Here is a 21,409-nt window from a genome sequence, read left to right as displayed (position 1 = left end):
AATGCAGCTCGGGAGCCAAAGGGTGCGAGGTGTGTGGGTGGAGGCACAGAGAAGGCTTCTCCCACAGCTGTTCTCACAGGACTCTGGTCCAGGTTACACAGCTGTGCCAGATCAGAGCACAGCCTGAACACTGGCAGCTGCAGTCTGGGGGTGGATGGATGACGATGTAACAAAGATTTTGCAGAGAAGAAAGGTTGTGGGCTGCTCAAGGTAGTTATAGTCTCTTTGTGTGCTTAGGGTATATGATTCTGAAATGATATTTCCTGCTTTGAGTTAGGGGGTAGTGAGACACCATGGCTTTTCGATGTTCTAGCTATGCAGACAAGTATGAAATCTCTCTCTTCTCACTGCTACTATGGTGTGAATTCAGGAAATTCCAGTGACCCCTTGTACTTTCATCAATGTAAAAGTGCCAGATAGCATGAGCAGCTTGGTAAGTGAGCTACAGGATAATATAATGAAAAAGAAATGAAGTATTGATCAGGACAAAGCTCTTTTTCTCTAGGGTGTGTTACTCTTCTACACTGGACTTGGTTTCTTGGTTCTGGAGTACACTGGTCACAAAAGTCCTTTTCAGGTCTTTTCTATGATGTTAGACCATCCTTTCTATTTCTAGGCCAAATGATTTAATTATTGTATGCAAAGTGGAACAGCTTTAACAGGGGTGAGTGAGAATATCTGTTGTTTGAATACTCAGGATTACATGCCCAGCTACTTTTCTGATGTGCTTTTAGTCTGGCATTTCTCAATCATTGTAAGTGCTAACTCATTTGGCTCTCTGTTCCATCTCTTGGTGTACGAGTGTTTCATCCATAGCTGCCTTGCTATTGTTATGTATTAGGAGCTTTTTTCCAGCCTTTGTGAAAAGTGTGTGTTTCATTTGGTGGCAAGGCTGTTGAAAATTGTTTCCTTGCCAGCATATGAGTCCTGCAGATCTAATCCAGGATTGTCTCTCTCTTGAATATTCTGTGTGAGGTAGGATGGGATATTTAGTAGGAGAAAGGGTGCATCTCCTAAGATAAATGGTGTTTGTAGGATGAGGGTATCCTAGCTAGGTGATGAGTTGGCTGCACAAACTTAGTTATAGGATACAATGCTGCTTAGACCATAGCTATGTTTTGAATAAAAGCTGTAAAAAAAAAGTTTGAGGGGGTTGTTTTTGTAAGCTATCTTTTATTCAGTTCTATCTGAAAGGTAGCAAGTCAGCATGCAATTGTAACTCTACTTCTGAAAGCAAAATGATTTTTAGAGTGTATGAGAACTACTATGACAGATGGAAAAACTGCAGTTTTTCTTTGAGTCACAGGTAGTTGTCAGCGATCTGATACTGATGGATGCTACAATAAAGCCATTATACCTCTTTGTTATTTATCCAGAGCTATGATATGGATTTGGAGGGTTGAATATAAAGAAGTAGTTTTGAGAATTTTGTATAATAATGATTTTTTTTCCCCCTATTAATTCTGCTTGTAACCAACAGGTAACAGGTTGTGAAAACACCTGTAGGAATGATTATGTAATGAAAGCAGACAGTAATAAAATTCAGGGTAGAAAGATAGACTTTAATCTGACAAGTTGCTGTGTAAGGTAAAATGCTGTCATGCCTGAGTTAGGCTCATTAAAGCTACAGGAGAGAGAGGGAGGAGTGAATCTTCTGCATTCTCTCAAAAGACAGTGTCCTGGTTTCCACTGGGATAGAGTTAATTTTCTTCCTAGTAGCTGGTACAGTGCTGTGTTTTGGATTTAGTGTGAGAATAATGTTGATAACACGCTGATGTTTTAGTTGTTGCTAAGTAGCACTTAAGTCAAGGATTTTTCAGTTTCCCATGCTCTGCCAGCAAGCAGGTGTGCAAGAATCTGGGAGGGAGCATAGCCAGGACAGCTGACCCCAACTAGCCAAAGGGATATTCCATACCATAGAATGTCAGGCTCAGTATATAAACTGGGGGGAGCTGGCTGGGAGGGGCAGATCGCTGCTTGGGCATTGGTCAGCAGGTGGTGAGCAGTTGCATTGTGCATCACTTGTCTTTTCTTGGGTTTTATTTCTTTTTTTGTTATATTCCTTTTCATTACTATTATTGGTATTATATTTTGTTATCGTTATTATTATATTTTACTTCAGTTATTAAACTGTTCTTATCTCAACCCATGAGTTTTACCTTCTTTTCTGATCCTCCTCCCCATCCCACTGGGGGCAGGGGGGAGTGAGTGAGCGGCTGCGTGGTGTTTAGTTGCTGGCTGGGGTTAAACCATGACAGACAGGAACAGTCAAAAGAGACATGCTGAAATCTGTTGTAATAGTTTTGTACCAAATGATTCAGAAGTTCTCCAGCTACAAGACCTAGACACTTTTAAAGAAGTGAATGGTTCTTGCTGTGAGTTTTTATTAATAGCAAAGCTAAATATACCATTGTTTTAAAGAAGCAGCAGAATGCAGTCGATGATGTGCTGGAATTATCAATGTTATGAAACTAATGAACTCTTTAAAATGATTGGCAGTAGATTTTTAAGAGCGAATATGTCTATCTATGGCTTTAGATTTTTCTGAGTAACTTGTCTTTTAAGAATGGTGTGTTAATAGGCTGTAATAGATTTTAGCGTACATCTTGGAGTAGAATTTTGAAGGGACCCATTATCTGAATTTAGATCTATGAGTAGGCATCCAGATTTTCAAAAGATATCAGTGCTCAGTAGGACATGAGAGGCAAATCTTAAGCCAGACTTCAAATTCAATCTGCACCCAGCAATTCCTTATTATTGTTGTTATTAAGTGAGAGCTGCTAAGCATTTAACAGTTAACTCTTGGCTCGTTCCTGCTGAAATAGAGGCAAAACTCCTGTTGATTTCAGATGTGCATGATCAAGCCTCTAAGGTCTTATACATCTTTGAGTGACAAAATTATGAAATATTACACTGCAATGACAGAGATCTGTCATAGTTTAATGTGCTATTCTGTAAGCGTTACCATGTAGGTAGTGAATTTTCCTGAACTCTGAAATGTACAAGAAGTTTTGTATCTCTTCCAATTTTCCTAAGGTTGATCTAGAGGAGATAGGAAGATACCTTCAGTTATTTGCAAAAAATGGAGTTCCATGAGAAAATCTTGAACTGTACATACTAGAAAGTAAGGCCCTTCAGGTGGGGTGAATTATCATTGATTTAAAGAGTGACGGTGTTTCCTGGCAGGCTCACTAAAAAAAAAAAAAAAAAAAAGTATGTTTGTAGTGTTTAATTCATGCAAGATATACACCATGAGCTTGCCAGATGGCACAGTGACACACTGGATGGCTGTAATGCCATATTTCTTCTGTGTACAATTCTTATCAGTAAGAGGTTCCCAGAATAAACAGGCTGATTGGGTTTATGGTGCTCTTGCTCTATGCTGATTACAGTATATAACTCACCTTGCCATATTTGGTCAGCAGATGTATTTGGACATCATATTGTTTGCCAAGTCCCCGTCCTCCCTGACTACAGAATGATCGGCCAGTGATTGCCATCACTGATGGTATTTCTACTGTGCTTCTGTGAGACTGTTGTCATTAACCCAGCAATTGTGCAGTAAGTTCTACAACATATGGTTTGGTTCTTTAGGATATTGAGATTTCTTGGCTGGGCATCTGCTGCTTAATATATCGGAAAACAGAGGACAAAGGCAACCATGTATTTACTTTCATATTAGAAAATGCAGAGAATATGAAAACCACTATAAATTAACTGTCTATTTACTCTTTGTGAAATGAAATAGTCTGAGCCCTTCTTCCAATAAAACTGATTATAGGGTTCAGAAATTACTTAGATTGCAGATTGAAGCTGTACCAATTTTATCTGAGATGACTGTAATTGCAGCAATAGAGTGCCTGCAAATTCATGTTGCTTAGTAACGTTATGGACAAAGTTATGAGGAAGGAGTCATACTTTTTAACATACACATACTTTCACTGACTTCTCTATTTGAATGTCATTCACTACTTGCATATCACTATTTTAGCATTATGCCCTGGCAAGACACAGTTCCTGCATCCTGTGTTCCTTGAACTTGTGCCTGTGAAGACTTAGCTCAGTGAATAACTTTTTGCAAGGAGTAGTTAAAGCTTCAAGGAGACTGCTAAGTCAAGCGTATCCATAAATCTTCGCAGGTTCCAGACATGGTGTAGTTATGCTAAGGTTAGTTACAAGTGCAGTGTAACTGCAGTGCAATGTAACGTAATGGATTTTGTGGAGAGGATGCATAGGCTTGCCCCATAAAAGGGAGAGCCATGCAGGGGGAGACAGATGACAGATAATTATCACATTTAAGGAACATTAAGAATATGACACATCTATCTTCACCTCACTTAATATTTGTGCTTGCATTTTCTTACAATTACAGGTGGTAACATTATCAAAAGTATCTGTTATCAACAGAAAATTATAATAGAAATGAACTAAAAAGTTTAACTCCATGCACATACTCTCAAATCTAGGCGCAAAAGAGGAAAAAAAATTGTCTTTCAACCACTGAATACTAGCATCCTGTTTTTGCCAAGTCTTAGTGCTGTAAAATGTTGTGAGGAGGGAATCCTTGAAAGACTACAGGAGACAGGTAGAATCTCCAGAAAGAAAAGAAAGTAGTGGGCTGAAGGGAGGTGATTCTGATTTTTAGGAGGAAGATAAATTAAAATATTCACATATACCCAATTGTTCTCTGGAAAATACAGGCTAAATGAAAGATTTGTGTGCTACATCTCAGAAAAAATATAGTTAATTGATTGGCTGACTCTTAGGAGCTAGTCTCGTGTAGCTCAGATGTGGAGGGTCAGATCTGTTTGATTCAATTCTTTGAAGATCTTCACAGGATGCAGAACAGACATGGCTGCTCTTGAATTCTGTTGTCTTCAGTGAGCGTGCATCATACTTACAGCTAAAATACTATCTGCAGAGCTGAAGATGTATCCCGAGACTTGCATATTTTAATGGGGTCATAACTGTAATACAACCTGCTTAGTATTGAGGAAGAGGTTTCGTTTGGTGGGTTTTTTTTTTTTCTAAAATTGGTACAGGCACATTTTTCATTTGTAGCAACACAAGATTTTATGCCAAAATGCACGGGTTTTTTAAAACTAATTTAATTAAAATGGAGAGTTCTATCTTAGGCCATATTTTTAAAGTAGTATGTGTTGACACAGCTGTCATTATTTGTTAATGATTTGATTTTGGACAAAAGTAGTAGACCATGTTTAAAAAAAAACAAAACCAACTTACTGTCATGTTACTAGATCAAACTTGAAGCAACTAGAAAAAGAATGCAGCCATACCACACTATCAAGTACAAAGCACTGAGCTGTTTGTTGTTGTTTTTTAAAATGCCCCTTTTCCCTAACTGTGTGGAAGGTTATTTGTTTCCAACACAGTTAAATTAGAATAAAGTTAGGGCAAAAGTTTTCTATGCAGAAGATATTACAAACAGTTAATTTGATTTGGATAGAACAAAATCTAGTTATTGTAATCAAATGAGGTGTGTGTTACAAGAATCAGAGAAGAGTCAGCAGTATGATGAGTGCATTCTCACTTGCATTTGTGCTAAGGCTATGAAAAGGTTGCGCAAGTGTAACTAAGCAGCATGGACACTTATTTTGATATGAGTTCGTGTTTTGCTTTAGGACAGAAAAGATATCCTCTTGATATATGGTAAATTGCAATAAAACAGTCTTAAACCAACATAATGATTTTATACGGCTTTAATTACAGCATCTGAAAACTGGATGAAGTTAAACCAGTGCAATTTTTTCAAGTAAATGAGGCTTGAGATCACCTGTATGTTTCTCTAACAGGGTGTAAGTTGAAATGTGTAAAGTACAATTTATGCTTGCTTTAAAGCCCATTTATTCTAATCCAATGGTATAAGACGTCATTGGTTTTCCTTGCAGAAATTTTCCTCTTTATTTTTTATTATTTAAATCTTGTTTATGCTAATAACATTAAAACATATTTTCCTTCCTGACTAGTTAGCATTACAGTGTGAGAGTAGTCATGCTTTTCAGGCAAATGGTTGTGTAACCAGATGATAACTTCTGGATTTCCCAAAGCAAGAGCAATGGATGCTGGAGGAGGCTGGCAGAAACTGGAGGGAAAAAAATGTTACTGATCTATATCATTGTTTTCCAAAGCCTCCAGAAGCAAGAAAATAATATTTCTATATGTTTGATATGATACGTACGTATCATATCTATTTCTCTTTTAGTACATATATCTTCAAAACAGACATACACCTATCAGTGTGCTGTTGCTGAACTCATTAGTTTTATGGAGAAGGAGTATGTTTTAACCCAGAGATGGATATGGGTCAGGAGTATTTATTTCTGCTACAAACCTGACAATTCAATGATGACGTGGGTGTCTGGGTCTGCCACAGCCTTGTGCTCAGTGAACAGACTCCTTTACCAGCATAAAGCACAACTCATGTTAGCGACGCTTCGTGAGGAGAGAAGGATTCACCATTTGGTCTGGTTGCAGGACCGAGGCTTCCAACTTAATTTGTGGTAAAATATGTTAAATGGTGCTTAGGTCTGTTTGTTTTGCTTTCTTCCTTCCATTCTTGAAAGGGCAATGGAGATAGAAACATTGACCAGTCTTTTCTGATATGAATCAAAACTTTGGAGATGCACAAGACCAGATGAAGTAATAGGACTGCATGGTTGGAGACAAATCCAATAGGTCTGGCATTAGAGAGTAAATTTTACTATTTATTTTCTCTGAATAAACGATCTGTTTTCAAGGAAACTTCTATGAAAAGAGGTTGCATTTTTACAGTATATGTGTTATATATTCAGTTTGAAGCAATACCCTTACATTGTCTCTTGGCTTTGAGACGCTGACACTGTTTAAAAGAAGGTAAACCCACCTCTTTTTAAAGGCTTTTTTGAATTATAGGCCCTGCCTCTAGTAACAGGAAATGTCACACAATCTTAATAAGACTGTTTTCAGTTGGTTTTGACTTTGGCAAAGTTTCAGTACGTGGACTTGAAGATTATTACAACAGGCTTTTTTTCTTTGTTTTGAAATATCAAGTAAAGATTGTCTAGGAAAAAGTGTAAATTGTTAATTAAACTATTCTGATTTAGAACAGGGACTGGAAATGGGAAGCTGTGTCCGATGTGCTACGAATGTCCCTCTGAAAATCTGCTTGACTGTGACTAAGTTGCAAGTCTTTGCAGAATTGCAGTTTGCATGTGCTCAACAGGGACTTGGCTAAACCTCCCTGAGGGTGCCACTGTGTGAGGCCACAGCGAGCCCAGTGGGCTATGGTATGACATTCATACAAAGCGTGTATTCGTATCATGTTTCAATGTAACTTTATTTATCAGTTAAGTTTATTCAGGCAAAACAACTGTCTATCAAAAATAATCCTTTTTTTAGAGCCAAAATCTCCTTTTGTGTGCTTGTGTTCAGGAAAAAAGTGTTTTTAGTAATTCAGTTCTTGTGGTGTGTGGGGCTTTTTTTATTACTAGGTTTTTTGGCTTGTGATGTTTTGGGCGTGAAGGGTATTTCCCTTTTTGCTTCTATGCAAGTTACACTTCTCATGGCAAGATTAATCTTTTAGTTGGCGGTCAAGGACAGCTGGCAGAGTTTTCAAGTCATCTCAAGAACAGTAAAAAGTCAGGGCTATATATAAAGTGCTGAGCAATAAGTGACATATAATTATATGATCACCTCACCTAAATTTGTCTGTAAAGGAAATAATGTTTTATGATATGTTAAGAATTTGAAACCTTATTCAAGTTTTATTAGTCTCTTTAAAGATTGACAGCTGTTCACCATTTCCCCCAAGCTCTTAAAATTTATTGTCAGTGTTATCTCTGCCTAGCTGGGTGAGTGAAAACAACCCAGTTCCCCAGGTACGGGGGGAATCCTGCCAGCTGATGGCTTACAGCCTCTTGTTTCTTGCCTGCTCATAAACTCATTGAAAATAAGATCATAGGATGAGTGTTTACTGAGCTCTGGTTGGGTATAGTGTGTGTGTGTGGGGGGGTGGGTGGAACCAGTCCTGCTTAGTCTAATGATGTGATGTGACATGTTATGCTGGTAATCAAGTCAGTCATGTAGAGGGGGCATGCTATGACATCTCTTTCTGTAGCCCTGAGGTGAGGTATGCCTTGGGGAATGAATTTCCCAGCTCCTGCGCTTGGAACTCCTTGGTGGTCACTTTTTGAGTGTGAAAGGGCAGCGTCAACTGGTGTGACTAGGAGGACGCTCTGGCCCATGCCTGCTTGTCTGTGCAGTCCAGAAATATTCTTTGCTCTTTGAGCTATTCTAATTCAGATTGGTATAATATAGAGATGCCTCAGCTACCTTTCCAGTATTTCTGCCAGGACCAGAAGCAGTTTGGTGTGACAGTACCAGGTTCTGTATAGGGTAATTTACTCTGCCCAGAGGCAGATATTTTGAATTATTAGCTAGGAGAGGAATAAATTAGCCCATGGGAACTCTGGGCTGCTGCAGCTGGATTAGTTTTCAGATGACTTGGAAGCAGTCCATGCACTAAGAGACCAGGGCAACCAATTTTTTTGCTAGATATGTGTGGGCCCTGCTTCTTGTGGAGTGTCATTTGACCAGAGCTTGCTCCCTGGCACTAGTATGTGACAGAGCCAGAAAGATGTCCCTCCAGCAGCTCCTGGTGGAGGGGGAAAAATGCCCACATTGAGTTGTGACCTGGTGCAAGTGCTGAATTTGATAGGTTTTTTCCCTTTCTGCCATGTTGGGGATGAATTGTCAGGCACATACTGAAAGTGGGGACAGAAAATTCTCTGTCCTAGTGTAAGGCACGATGAAATCATGTCCTGACTTTTATAGGAGTGATACCTGCATTTTGGGACTGCCCTGGCCAAATCAAGGGTATATCTACGCTTCTTTGGCCAGGTGTTTATGACATGTTTACAATGCAAAATTGAATTAGATGTAGTCCCATGGGGTAGAACAGAGCTCGGTGGACTTGTGTTAGTTCTGGATATTTTTTATGAGGGTTAAACAAGCTTGTGCAAGAGATAGTGGGAGTGGTTGCACGTGGTGCCAGGCAGAGATGTCTAGGACATGACCCGTCTTCCTTCCAGATGGTTTGGCTGTCTCTGTACTGTGTTTCTTTGCATTTCCTGTCCACTGTGAGTTTAGGCAGAGACACACTTGGCTGTGTCTGCTTTGCCAGCGTTGTTATTTTGAGATCTGGTATAAAATAATTCAAGATTGCTTATTTTTTACCTTGCAGACTCAGACTTCCCTTTGGACCAGATGCTGGTTAAGTGCTCACCTGTCACATAACAGGTAGCATGTACTATACTGGATGGCATTAACAGAGAAGAATGATGGGATTCTAACTCCTCTGGTAAGTTTGCCCCTAAGTGGATATGTAGTTCAAAATGTACTTCATGTAAAAAGCAAGGTTCATTTTTTTTAAATTGCCATTTAATCTTCTCCTCAATACGAGATTAGGCTGCAAAGCTAGGAAGTTGGGCAAAAGCAGTTACAAAACTTGCATCCCTATTTAGGTTTGCTTGATGTTACTGGATCTGTGGGTTGTGCTTTGTTTTGTGGTTTTTTTTTTTTTGTTGTTTGTTTGTTTGTTTGTTTGGGGTTTTTTTTGGCTGTGCCCGTAAGCACAAATTTCCTGTGCCATTTCAAATTGTGTTAAAATATGTTTAGAGTTTTGGCGGGTTTTTAGGATGTCTGACGTAATGGCTGGAATCACATACCGGAATTCACATGGCAAGGTGCCTGGATGGTAAAATTGTGCCACTTGGGTTACCAGGAAATCTCATAACTTGTTTGGATTAAACATTTTCTTCTGGGAGGAGGGACGGCTAACAAACGCTCACCAGGCAGAACTAAATAGTCAGAATCTTCTCTGCCCAGCTCCACTATGGAAGTGTAACATTTAAAGTATTCAGCTCTGGTTTATCTTGGAGTTTGTGAGGAACAGTATAGAGACTAATGTTGCTGATTTCAATTGCTTTCTTTCTACTCTCGTTTTAACCATATATTAATGTGCATAGGTAGTGTGTGCTTATATTCTTGCTTTTCCACATTGGATCTGGCAAATTCATTTCAAATGATGTTAGTATTACTTCAACAGAAGCAAAGGAAGCAAATAAGTAGCTCGGAAAAAAGATTTTTCTCCAAATAGTTAAAGATGTTTTTCCCAAATAGTTGCACGTGAACACGGTTCTGCTTATTTTTAAATACCAATACCAAAATGAAAAATGTATAAGAATTTAATGTATGCAAGAATTTTCCATATGGAAACATTTGTTGGTGGGAGAGGTACTGGCTGGCTAAAGGGACCGTAACAGGGTCAAAGAGGACTCAGGTCAATAATGGCTGAAAACTGTTACCAGCATCTGATGGTTCTGTGGCCTTTAAAGCAAAATAATTTTTACAAACACATTTAGGAAGATTTATGTAAGCAGGAAATATATTAAAGATGAAGAAAATAAGATTCCTCAGAATCTTTTAAGGCAGTAAGAAAGACTTCTGATTCTTTCACAAGAGACTGTTTCTGTGTTGTTTTTGCCCATGCTCTGTCAGTCCAAGGTCATTCACCTCTGTAACAAACAACTGTCTGATACAATCTGTCAAATGGTTTTATTGCTTACCAAGCTGTTCCGTTTGGAACATTGTACTGCAGAAGCTGCAGTAAGACATTGTCAGCTTTCCTAGTGTTGCATTTTAATTTCATTCAATGGGACTTTAATGAATTGTAGTATCTGTTAGCCCAATCTTAGGCTTTACTTGAAGGCTGTACTAGCTGATTAGAAATCCATCCCGCAGTCACTTAAGTGCAGGAGTGTCTTTATTAGCCAAGTGGTTTCTGAGGTGTTGAGTGCTCTCAGTAATCACAGACGTGAGAAGGAGCTGACAGGGCTGAGTGGGCTGCAGGGAGATTTGCATGTTTCCCCTGTGTGAACAAAACTATGAAAAGCAAAGAAATTAGATAGTGGTGTAATTATAGGTCTAATTTGTCATACATACTATATGTGAAACACTTAACAGGTTCTCAAAGGTGTTTTATGCATGCACATATGGAGATCACATGGCATCTACGTCCTGAACCTTCAACAGTATTAATAGAGCTGGTGTTTGTGAACTGAGGATAGTATGTAGCCTCTCTCTGAATTACTCCTGGTCACAAAATTCAGCCAAAAGTAAAACACTTAGTTCATAAACATTCTGTTTATCTTGAAAGAAATTGTGTGTATTATCCCCATGCAGACTCTAGTTAATCATACAGGCCCTGAATAGTAGTAGGATGCCAGATATAAATCAGAGTACGTGGTATGTACTTAACACAACTGCATGCCTTTTTGGTTTTAGGTCCATGCTATCTCTTGCTCTATCCATGCAGTAAGACAGTCCTCTGAGATTCTTCTTTGAAGGATAATTCTTCTGTGAAGCTCTTTGTTGGGTGCGAGTTTTCTTTTTTTTTTTTTTAAATTGCCAGCCATACCTAAACACCTTTCAGTTTGAGTTTGTACCGGATAAGTATCATAGGTGTGGTCAATTCTGACAATAACATGAGGGAAAGTCTGGGTTCTTTTGTGCGTTGTGTAAAGTACCGGATACACCTTTTTTGAGTCATCTTGCAGCTAGGATCACTTGGACTGATCTGATTAAGAAGGGACATTTAAAGTTACATTAGCCTGTAGGATTATATGTCATGTTAAGTGCAATTTTAGAAAAAATGTTGTAGGTTGACTTCCTCTACTTCTGTATATCCCATTCTGTTTAAATAAAAACTGATGTAACTTTTGGAAGAAGGAATGTAACTTCATCTGTCTTCTATGGACCCCAAATAAAGACAAATTAATTTCCATGTGTGCTCCTTCATGCCAGTTTACCACATATTTTCCAGTATTTGAGTCATTACTCAGAGCCCAGCAGAAAAGGGAAAGGACAGAGTTGTCTGTAGTTGAGTTGTTTAACAACTTATTTTTAAACACCACTACCTCATGTTTTAGTTCTGTCTCTAGTCTCGCTGCCAACACTTAGGGATTACTTTGATTTGTGTGAATAACCCACTGGCCTAAACAGGTCTTCATACAGAAGCAAACACCCCATGAAAGTTGCTCTAGCTAACAGACTTACACAAATAAAAAGAAAAGTTGTTTCCTTTATATGGCATACATCAAGCATATGCTAGCGTTACAAAAGCACGTTGTCTCACAGGCAAGGAGAATGATCTTTGAAAGCACTGGGACTAGACACTCAAGCACACATCTCTTTTTATAGGTTAGTCCCAGCTATCTGGGGAGCTAAACACAGACTGTCTGCGGCAAGAATGGGGGTTTCTACCCACAATATTGGTTTTAACATTCAAGGCCCTGTCTTGCGCATGCTTGCAGAAGAACTAGAAGTGGTATCATTCCAGTTTGATAGTATAAAAAAAAAATGAATGTGAAAGTTCAAAGCCTTCATGTTTCAAGGGGTGAGTGACAGTGCTATAGAGCCACTGTATTGTCTTTTTCCAGACTTCTATTAGAGATAAGTTTTTCTAACCTTAATGCTGGTGTCACAGTAAGGGAACATAAATCCCTGGCTCTGCAGTATTCTCTTATTGCTTATGCCAGAACAGCAACGCCTCCACTTACTGCTCCTTCTTGTATTATTCAGAGCAGTTATTGTAACTCTTCCTTGAGAATGCCTCACCTACCAATGTGGTTATTGTTCACAATATTTATAGTCTTTGGACTTGGAGATCGGGCTAGGCTGTGTTCAGGAGAAGAACAATGTGCCTTTTTCTATTAATGTCAATTGAATTGCACGTGGGATTAATTAGCCCATAGGCTGGAGTGAAAAAGCTGTCCAGTTCCAATGCATTTTTGCTTTGTTGAAGGTGATTGATTAATTAGGAGTTGGGGTGACAAGAAAACCTATAATACCCTAGAACTATGCCATGAATTCAGAATGACATTCACCGAGTCTCCTAATTTCATAGGTAACTTAATATTTTTTTTTCTAGTTGTACATGGAAAGTCTGATGTTGAAAGGTAAATGGGAGTTTTCATTTTTTCTGCTCCAGGTGTTGTAGCGAAAGAGTTCTGTAAAAATCTTCTCTGACTAGAAGGATTGGAGAAAGCAAGTACCAGATTAGAAATTCTCTATGAAGTTGTCTTTCCTCTTGCCTTGTCTGTTTTCTAAATATTGACTGTCTTGTTCTCCCCTTGTTCCCAGAATTTATCATGATGGATTCATAGTAACGTATACCAGAATCACATACTGCAATAATGAAATGATGTTCCCTTGTAACGTAAATGATAATGTAGGAACTTTGATGAAAGCTGTATCTGATCTCCACAAGTAACCAAGTCTGGGAAGTCCGTAGGGTATCAGACTTTTCGCAACCACAATTGTAATGTTAATCAAGAACTCAGCCTCGGTGGGAAGGATAGAGCACGCAGCAACCCACTGACAGACACTTTGAAATCCAAGGTCGATTGTTTTTCTTTCAGTTTGTTGTGGTTTTGCCTGTAAAAATAAGGTGGGTGTATTTCATTGTAAAAAAGAGAATACTCAGAGTAGTATTTAGTCTGAAATCCTTCAGATTTGTATAGGATTACTGCTTTAGAGATGTATGGGGAGGAATGGCTGAGTAACTTCCGGACGTAAGTGACAATGGGTTATGTGGGTCTCCTTGGTATAAGAACAAGCTATGTTTGATGTTTACTGTATTGGAAAAAGAATATGTTCCTTTTTTTGTAAAGAAAGAAGGTTTCTGAGCACATCAGGAATTCTGCATGTGGAGCTATAACCTTTCTGCTGTGGAAGTGGTATGGTCTTTGTTCTTCATCCATGCATCATCAAAATTATTATTTTTTTTTTTCCACAAGTATTACTAGATATGGTTCAAGTTCTGAGATTGCCAGAGTCTACAGCTATCAGTGGCAAGTGTTTCACAACAAGATGAGGGCCTCAAACCAGCACTAGGGCTTCTGTGGATTTCATGGTATTCTTTGTGTTACACATTTTATATCCAGCTTATGTTTTGAGCTTATTTTGTTCACGGATGTAAGCAGGTGTATATAGCGCTTCTCAAGTGCACACTGGCTGGAAAAGTAAGTATTTGCTGTTGATGTGGTGTTTGTTGTGGAAGTCCCAGGCAGCTCCTAGCCCAGTGAGAGACCTGAGGAGCAGTGGAGGCATGAAGTCGGGGTACGTTCCCCACGCAGCTCCACTTGACCTTGAACTGAGTGACAAACCTTCAGCGGTTGCTGATAAAATGCTGCCGGCGGTTACGGATGGGGGGAGAGTTGCTTTCCCTCGTCGGGATGGCAGACCTGAGGGCAAAGGCCCCAAGCACGCCTGGGTTAGCTCCCCCCGGGGGCATGCCTGCTGGGGTCAGCGCGTTAGGAAGCCGCTTCCCGGTGAAGCCAAGCGGCCAGCCTCCCCGTGCCCCTCACGACCCAGCGCTGTGGAGGCGAGGCAAGAGAGCGGCGGAGTGTACGGGCGGGACAGCACTCGCCGGCCGCGCCGGGCCGCTCTCGCTGCTCACCCCGCAGGCGGTCAGCGCTACCTGCCGCTGCCGCCGGGCTGGGGCGGTCCCCGCCTCGGCGCGGCCCCGGGGCGGGGCCCGAGGAAGTGACTTCAGTCGGCGGCGGCGGCGGAGCGGCGCGGCGGGGCCCGAGCGGCGGAGCGGAGCATGGCAGCGGCGGCGGCGGCGCGGTCCCTGCTGGCGGCGAGGCGGGCGCGGGCGGGCGGGCGGCGGTGCCGGGCCCTGCCCGCCGCGGGGGCCGCTCCCTACTGCACTGTGGCCCCGCAGCAGCGGCAGCAGCCGCCGCCCGACATGAAGAGCTACCTGTGGTCGCGCTACAAGGAGGCCAAGAGAGTCACCAAGGGTGAGCGGCGGGCCGGGGCGCGGGGCCCGCGGGCGGCAGCGGGCAGGGCTCCCCCGCCGTGCCAGCCCTCCTCCTGCCTGCAGGTCGGAGTGCCGCCGGTCTTCGAGCAAATGAATACAGGCTGGCGGTTCGGAGAGGAGGAACGGCGAACCCTGTGGGAGCCGTTGCGGGCAGCGTGAAGCGTTCAGGGGATGGGGGGTGGAGGGGGGCCGTGCCAGCCGCTGGGCGCCTCCACCCGCGGGGTTTCTCCTCGTGGGTCGCCGTGGTGAGCAGCCGTGGGTCCGTCCCGCGGCGCCCGGCGAAGCCGCCGTCCGCTCCTGGAATCGCCGCGGCTCTGGTGTCAAAGTGCTCTCTCTCTCCCTTCTGGTGGTCTCCAGTGCTCTCCCAGAGTCCAACTGGGAGCGCAGGTTGAGACCGTCACCTCGGTAGGTCCCGAGGGCCGGACACCCGGTGGACACGCGGTGCGGGGGGCGGCTGCCCCTTTTTCTTCCCCTGCTGTGAAGAAGGGGTGAGCCCGTCGGACCGCCGCCCTTCTGACCCACCGGGGCTGTGGCTGTTCGGCAGCGCCTTGGGGAAGAAGCCTTTCGTACAGCGTATAGCTTGGGCCGGGCAAGGTGGCTGGTGTTGGAGATGCATTGTGTGGAGAAAAGCAAATGTAAAACAGAAAATCAGGAAGTTGGTCATCTGTTTGAGGGGCTTTCCACAACAGGCTGCTCTTCCAAAAAGTTAAAATGCTGTGAAGTTTTGGAGGACTTTTTTCGTTTTGTCTATGGTTCCATTAAAATACTGTGAAGCGTTGAAGCCAGGGTGAAATGCTAATGATACGTTCATGAGTCTGGGAAGCCCTGTTCTTCAGCCCAGCTAGGCAAAAAGTTAAGGGCCAAATACTTGCTTGAAGCTTGCTTGCTTCTGCCCTTGCTCTGATGGGAAGAGTATTACCAAGGTGCTTGAATATGGGATCTTTTTAGAGAACCGAAAGAGAAAGAGGCAGCATGTGTTCCACAAAGTCAGGTGAGAAAGCTTGTCCTGTAGTGGCAATGGATAATGCTTTAGTCTTGCATGTTTTACCCTTTAAAAAAAAAAAATTAAAAAAGAAAAGAAATTACTGTATTATCCTGCACTTAAGAGTCTTGAGCATGAACTGGGGCTTCGCTGTGTTGGGTGCAAACATAGCATTTGCAAACATAAAATAGTGGCAGCATTTCACAAGTGAAATAAGAAGCCGTGTTAGAGATCTCAGAAGAATGCTATGGACTTTGGAGGGTGGGATAAGGGATAGGAAGAAGAGAGTAAAAGCCTTTTATTTTGGATCTTTTTTTCTTTTCCTGTTTTTGGAATTAACTTTTTCTTATTCTAAACCACACCCGAATAATACTTCAGAGCTGAGGTCAGAGAGTAGGGTAACGTTAAGAGAAAATCAGTCAGTGGGTGTGGGTTGGCGAAAGACGAGGCAAGTGCTTCTAGAATAATTCAGAATATTTTATTACAGCTTAAGTCACCCAATGGCTTCAAGTATGTGATGTTTCACTTAGTTACAGCGTTAGCATGACAAAGCTGTCCTGATATTTGACCAAAGGTTTATAGCACTTGGGATGCTGTCTGCCAGCCAGAATGTCTAATAGCTACAAAGTGTTTATACTGTCTGTTTTCAGACAGACGCTAGTGAAGGGTTTTTTTAATCTGAAATATCTTTATATCTATATATAGATATATAAATATCGTTATTTTTAAAACAAATGTGGACTCACCAGACTGCACAATTGACATCTGAAAAAATATTTTAATACAGAAATGGATGTTGTAACGTGATTTTGGAAGTTCACTCAAAACTATGGTTATGACTTCAAGTTAATTAAATGACTTATGGCCCTTTTTATAGAGTAAGAGTATTTGCTTTAATAGTAGTGTGTCAAATTGCATTTGATTATTTTGTTACCTCAACTGAGCATAACATTTAGTTCCTGTATTACTATAAGCAGTGACTGGAGATAGTAGGGGATAATGTTTTGATTGAGACTTATTTTGTTAAATCTCCTGAAATGAAAGATACAGCTTTTCGTGTCAGCTTAAGCATGGGGAACTCCTGGGATCTTTTTTGGTGAAAGAGATGCTGGACTTCATTTGAAACTTGGAATTAAATTCGGTGAAATCACTGTTCTTTCTCTGTCTTAAAAATTAAAAGGGTTAGGTATCTGCATCTGATAAAGTTGAATGGTTTCAGATTACCATCTGTTATTGGGCATCTGTATAAGTTTCTTATTGTATCTGCCCGTCAACTGTGCAGCAGTCTAAGACATTGCTTTTACAAAAGAAATGTTATTTCCCTTTCCATGAGTTGGCCAGAGTTTTGAAAATGGAGCACTATCTTTCTAACAGATCTGGACCCCACGCCTACCTGCCTCGTTGAGATGGTTTCCTCCCATGGTGTAGCACGTAGTGTATCTGTCCTCAGAGCTGAAGGTGTTGAGATAAGCGTGACCAGTTCTTTCTAGACTTATATGTAGAAAGTAACCAAACAAAGTATATTCCCTTTAAACTCACCCTTCCAAGCACAGATTTAAGATGAAAGCTCCCCTTTTTTCCACTAGTAGGGAAGGCTGAATTATAAAGATAGTATATGGGAAGGGAAGGAATGACAACGTGCTCGTGTTTTATGCTTCCAGGAGGGTAGCATTTAGCCTCCTACTATTGCTCTTTCAAGTTTTCTAAACAAGGAATACAAACATCCTTAATACTGATGTTGGTGTTGGTCTTAAAGTTACTTAATATGTTACGGCTCTATGTAAGTGGTCTTAACTTCTCAGTATACTTTTCAAACAAATATCAAGAGAAACATACCCTTAAAAGTGGAAGTGATTTACACACACTAGGTACATGTGTGTAGAGAACAAGCAGAATATTTTTGATTTCCTGATTTGCTAGAAGGTTAATAAGCATAGCAACGTGTATGTAACTGTTGTTTGGAAAGTATGGCAATCACATAAAATTTACTTATTTGAGTTGAAATTGAGTAATGTGGTAACCTTGAAGTGGTGAACCAAAAGAAATTAAAACAATGTCAAATTAAAACAATGTCAGTTGTTTTAATGTCAGTTCTGCTTCTGGGGCAGAAGCTGGACCAAATAATGGGAGGAGAAGACAAGGCTCCTAGAGTAATAATAATATCCTCCTCCAACTCCAAAGTTCATTTTCAAAAGCAGTAATAAATGTGTTAATGGAGTTAGTAAAAAATTATATATATTGAGTCTGGGGTTCTCTAATAAGCAAGATGCCAAAATGCATCTTTTCTCCTACTTGAACTGTACAGAGAAAAGTGTCCTTCAAATAAAAACTGTGGATCACCAAGACAAGTTAGGAACAGCATTGTCAATAGCATCATGTTGTTAAGGATGAGCTGGTTAGTGTGAATTAGTTTGATAGTTTCCATCATTATTTATCTATATTTAGAAATTGCTAATGGATTTCTATGTATTTATTTAAATAAAACTACAAGGCTGGTATAACTTTTTTCTCTCCCCTGTTCCCAGAGTTGGTTCCTTCAATTATGAGTAACATGCTGAATCCGGATGCTATTTTTTCAAACAATGAAATGAGCCTGTCGGACATTGAAATTTATGGTTTTGATTATGACTACACGTTGGTCTTTTATTCTAAACATCTGCACACGCTGATCTTCAATGCTGCTCGAGATCTTCTTATTAACGAGCATCGGGTAAGTAAAATTAATGGAATAACAATAAACTTATGAATAAAGAGTATAATAAGTAATTTCTAACTGAGAGGGGCATAACTCATCTTTTCATGCCTCAGCCCTAGCTTGGCTCCCTTTGTAACACATTTTGTACAACAGCTACATATGAACCACAGAAGTCCTGGTTTATTCTCAGCTGCAGTTTTGAGCAGAGTGCAATCTGACAACTGTTAAGGAACAGAGTTTTGTTTGTTTTATTTTTTTTAATTTGGTGGTAGTGGTGTGATTTTTTGTTTTTTTCCTGACTGTCAATTATTGGAGTCGCCCTAATAGATAAGAAGCTTAAAATTTACTGTTGCTCTGTTTTATGCATTGCTGTGAGTGCAGTGATTAATTTCCATATGAAATATTTTTAGCCTGACTTCTCAGGAGGTCTTTGATTGCACTGTGTGCTTGGGAGGTGCTCTGTATGCACCCGGCGCTTCAGCTGAGTTAGCTGAAGGGGCAGCGTGTGCAGTGACGCTGTAATCAGAGGCTGGATACAAGAGAGACCCAAGTAAGTGTTCAGCTCAGTAGTCCCCTAAGAGGGAGCACTGCCCTGTTGCCTCACCAAGCAGTGTGTTTGCATCGGTGACCAGTTGACATCCGAGCAGCTTGGAGCTGGTTGTTCCGTAGTTTGGGGATGGGCAAAGTTACTGTGTGTCAGGAAGCGGGGGGCAGATGGGTGACTTGGGAAACTGAAGGTATCGCAGGGAAAAAGATTGAAGAAAACGTGGACTGAAAGAGGCAAAGTTGATTGAACGGTAGGACTTGCAGGAAAATAAAGGACAAAAAGTCCACAGAGTAACTTAATTAATAAAACTGCTTGTGTATTTGATACAATGTAAATCTGAATGGGTGGTGTTATTCTACTTTCGTATTTGAATCTAAAGGTTAGGAGCTATATATAAACATCTATAAATATCCCTGGAAGAACAAACAAAACTTCATGGGCACTACAAGCATACACAACTTGATCCCCCTAAGATTTTGGCATGTCTTGGTAGCAATTTCTGTAGGATGTGTAAATACACTTTATTAAAGCTATGTGGTTCTTGCAAAAACCAATGTTACTGTAGGAGTCAAGATTAATTCTTGTAGACAAAAATTCAAATGGTGCTCTGTCTTTACTATTTGAATGAATTCAGGTAGTAATAACTTTCCAGTTTGTCTTGATTAAAATATCTTGAGTTCTAGTAAATGAAGCTGTAATTACTTTTTGAGACAGCTTATTGAAATACATCATCTCCTGTTGGAATTTGAGGGACAACAGTTTTTATTAATGCTATCTCTGTAGCTGCTTATACTGGTAATGTTTTTCTTGCCTTTAACATTAGAAAAAACTTCTAGATAGTTTTGCCCATTATGACTGTCACAGTCAACCTAAAAGATGGCCAATTATGGTCATGGCAGTGTAAGGTAATTCATCAGAAATTGCAAAATGCAGTGTAGGAAGCAAGGAATTTTGAAGTGTGTCCAAGAGAACAAACATCAATTTAATGCTAATCTCAGAGGTGGCAGCAGGTGTTGAATGTAAACTCTTCCTCTTGGGTTTATTTCTTTCCTAATGTACGGGCCTTGTGCCACCTTATCTGGACTGCTGTTTCAGTCCGGATATATGTATCCCTACCAAGAGTTGGGTAAGCAAACAGTGCAATTTTTATCATTTTTTTTGTTTGACTTGTAAGGAGGCTTTGATTTGTGTGCCAAGGTAGGCTCAATCTTTTTCTCATATGTACTGGCATGCATGCAAAAAGACGGCCTTCTACTAGAATAAATTAAAGTAGGAAAGTCAAGTATGCAGAAATTTGAAAAAGTCAGAAATAAATTTCCTTGTTCATGCTTGATGTGGCTGCCTTGGGGCATGTGCAATACATTGTAGTTTTTAATTGATCACATTCTATGTCCTCCCCTGATGTTTTCCCTTCTCTCTTCTGCTTCATGTTCCCTGGGCGAATCTACACATCTTCCCAACCTGTCTGCAGGCTTTTGATGCTGTTCTTCACTCAGATCAGTAGCCTCCCCCATGTTTTCTGGAAGTGGTAGTAGGGATGATAGGACTATTTTCTTTAAATGTAGATGCCTGTGCTCAGTACAAGCACAATCTACAGCAGTTGTAGAGCAAGTCCTCTTCAGCACAGATAAAAACTTTGTGGAGAAATTGCGATTTATTTTTTGTAAAAGTAGCTAGAGCCTCTGTTGAAGCTGTATAATCTACTTTTTTCCCCGAAGGCTTGTAAATTAGCCATATATCTATGGAGACTGTTGTAGAGAAGGTGGAGAATGTGCCTGAGATGCATTTGTCAAGTTCTAAGACTGCTGTAGCCTGTGGGAGGGAAATGAAGGATTGCCTTTCAGTTGGTTAATCAAAGGAATGATAGTTTTCTCAGGCCTTGTCAGAAATGAATGAAGCATTTTACCTTTTAAAAACAAATGAACAAACCCCTTAGCCCAAGGCACACACCTAACGTCTATTTTTTTCACGGCTAACCTATGCTTAAAGCAGGACAAAATTACAATCGACTGAAAAAAGGCTTGTACTGAAAAATGTTAGAAAACTCTCTAATAGGTGGTGTGAGCTACCTATGCTATCTGTAAAGAACCTGAGGAAAGAGTACATGACAGACATTCAGTTCACATGCGTCTCTAAACAAAGAGGTGTTACAAATGCTCTCTAGGGTAAATATAGTTGGGTCACTGTGGCGTTCTCCTGAAGCGACTCGCCCTGACAGCGTTTGATGCCTGACTTGCTTTCAGGATCTGATCTTTGTGACACACTGTACCTTGGGGAAGGTCCCTGCTAGGGGAGCCTGGCTTC

At 40.7% G+C, this 21,409-nt stretch overlaps 1 protein-coding gene across 2 annotated transcripts in view; it reads left to right on the top strand.

The window, feature by feature from the left end:
- The first annotated feature begins 353 nt into the window (after positions 1 to 353).
- The window catches only part of NT5DC3 (5'-nucleotidase domain containing 3), a 35,620-nt gene continuing 14,564 nt past the window's right edge, over positions 354 to 21,409 (top strand). Inside the window, exons 1-3 of one of the 2 annotated variants that reach the window (XM_050915338.1) lie at positions 354 to 433; positions 9,242 to 9,358; positions 18,389 to 18,573. In XM_050915338.1, the coding sequence (XP_050771295.1) occupies positions 18,406 to 18,573 (168 nt within the window). In that variant the 5' untranslated portion in view covers positions 354 to 433; positions 9,242 to 9,358; positions 18,389 to 18,405. Of the gene's footprint in view, positions 434 to 9,241; positions 9,359 to 14,772; positions 14,862 to 18,388; positions 18,574 to 21,409 lie in introns of those variants that run through there. The other variant, XM_050915345.1, reaches the window with a different exon arrangement.

Source organism: Gymnogyps californianus, chromosome 1 (assembly GCF_018139145.2).
Source record: "Gymnogyps californianus isolate 813 chromosome 1, ASM1813914v2, whole genome shotgun sequence".
Classification (NCBI taxonomy): domain Eukaryota; kingdom Metazoa; phylum Chordata; class Aves; order Accipitriformes; family Cathartidae; genus Gymnogyps; species Gymnogyps californianus.
This window is presented reverse-complemented; position numbering and strand designations above follow the sequence as displayed.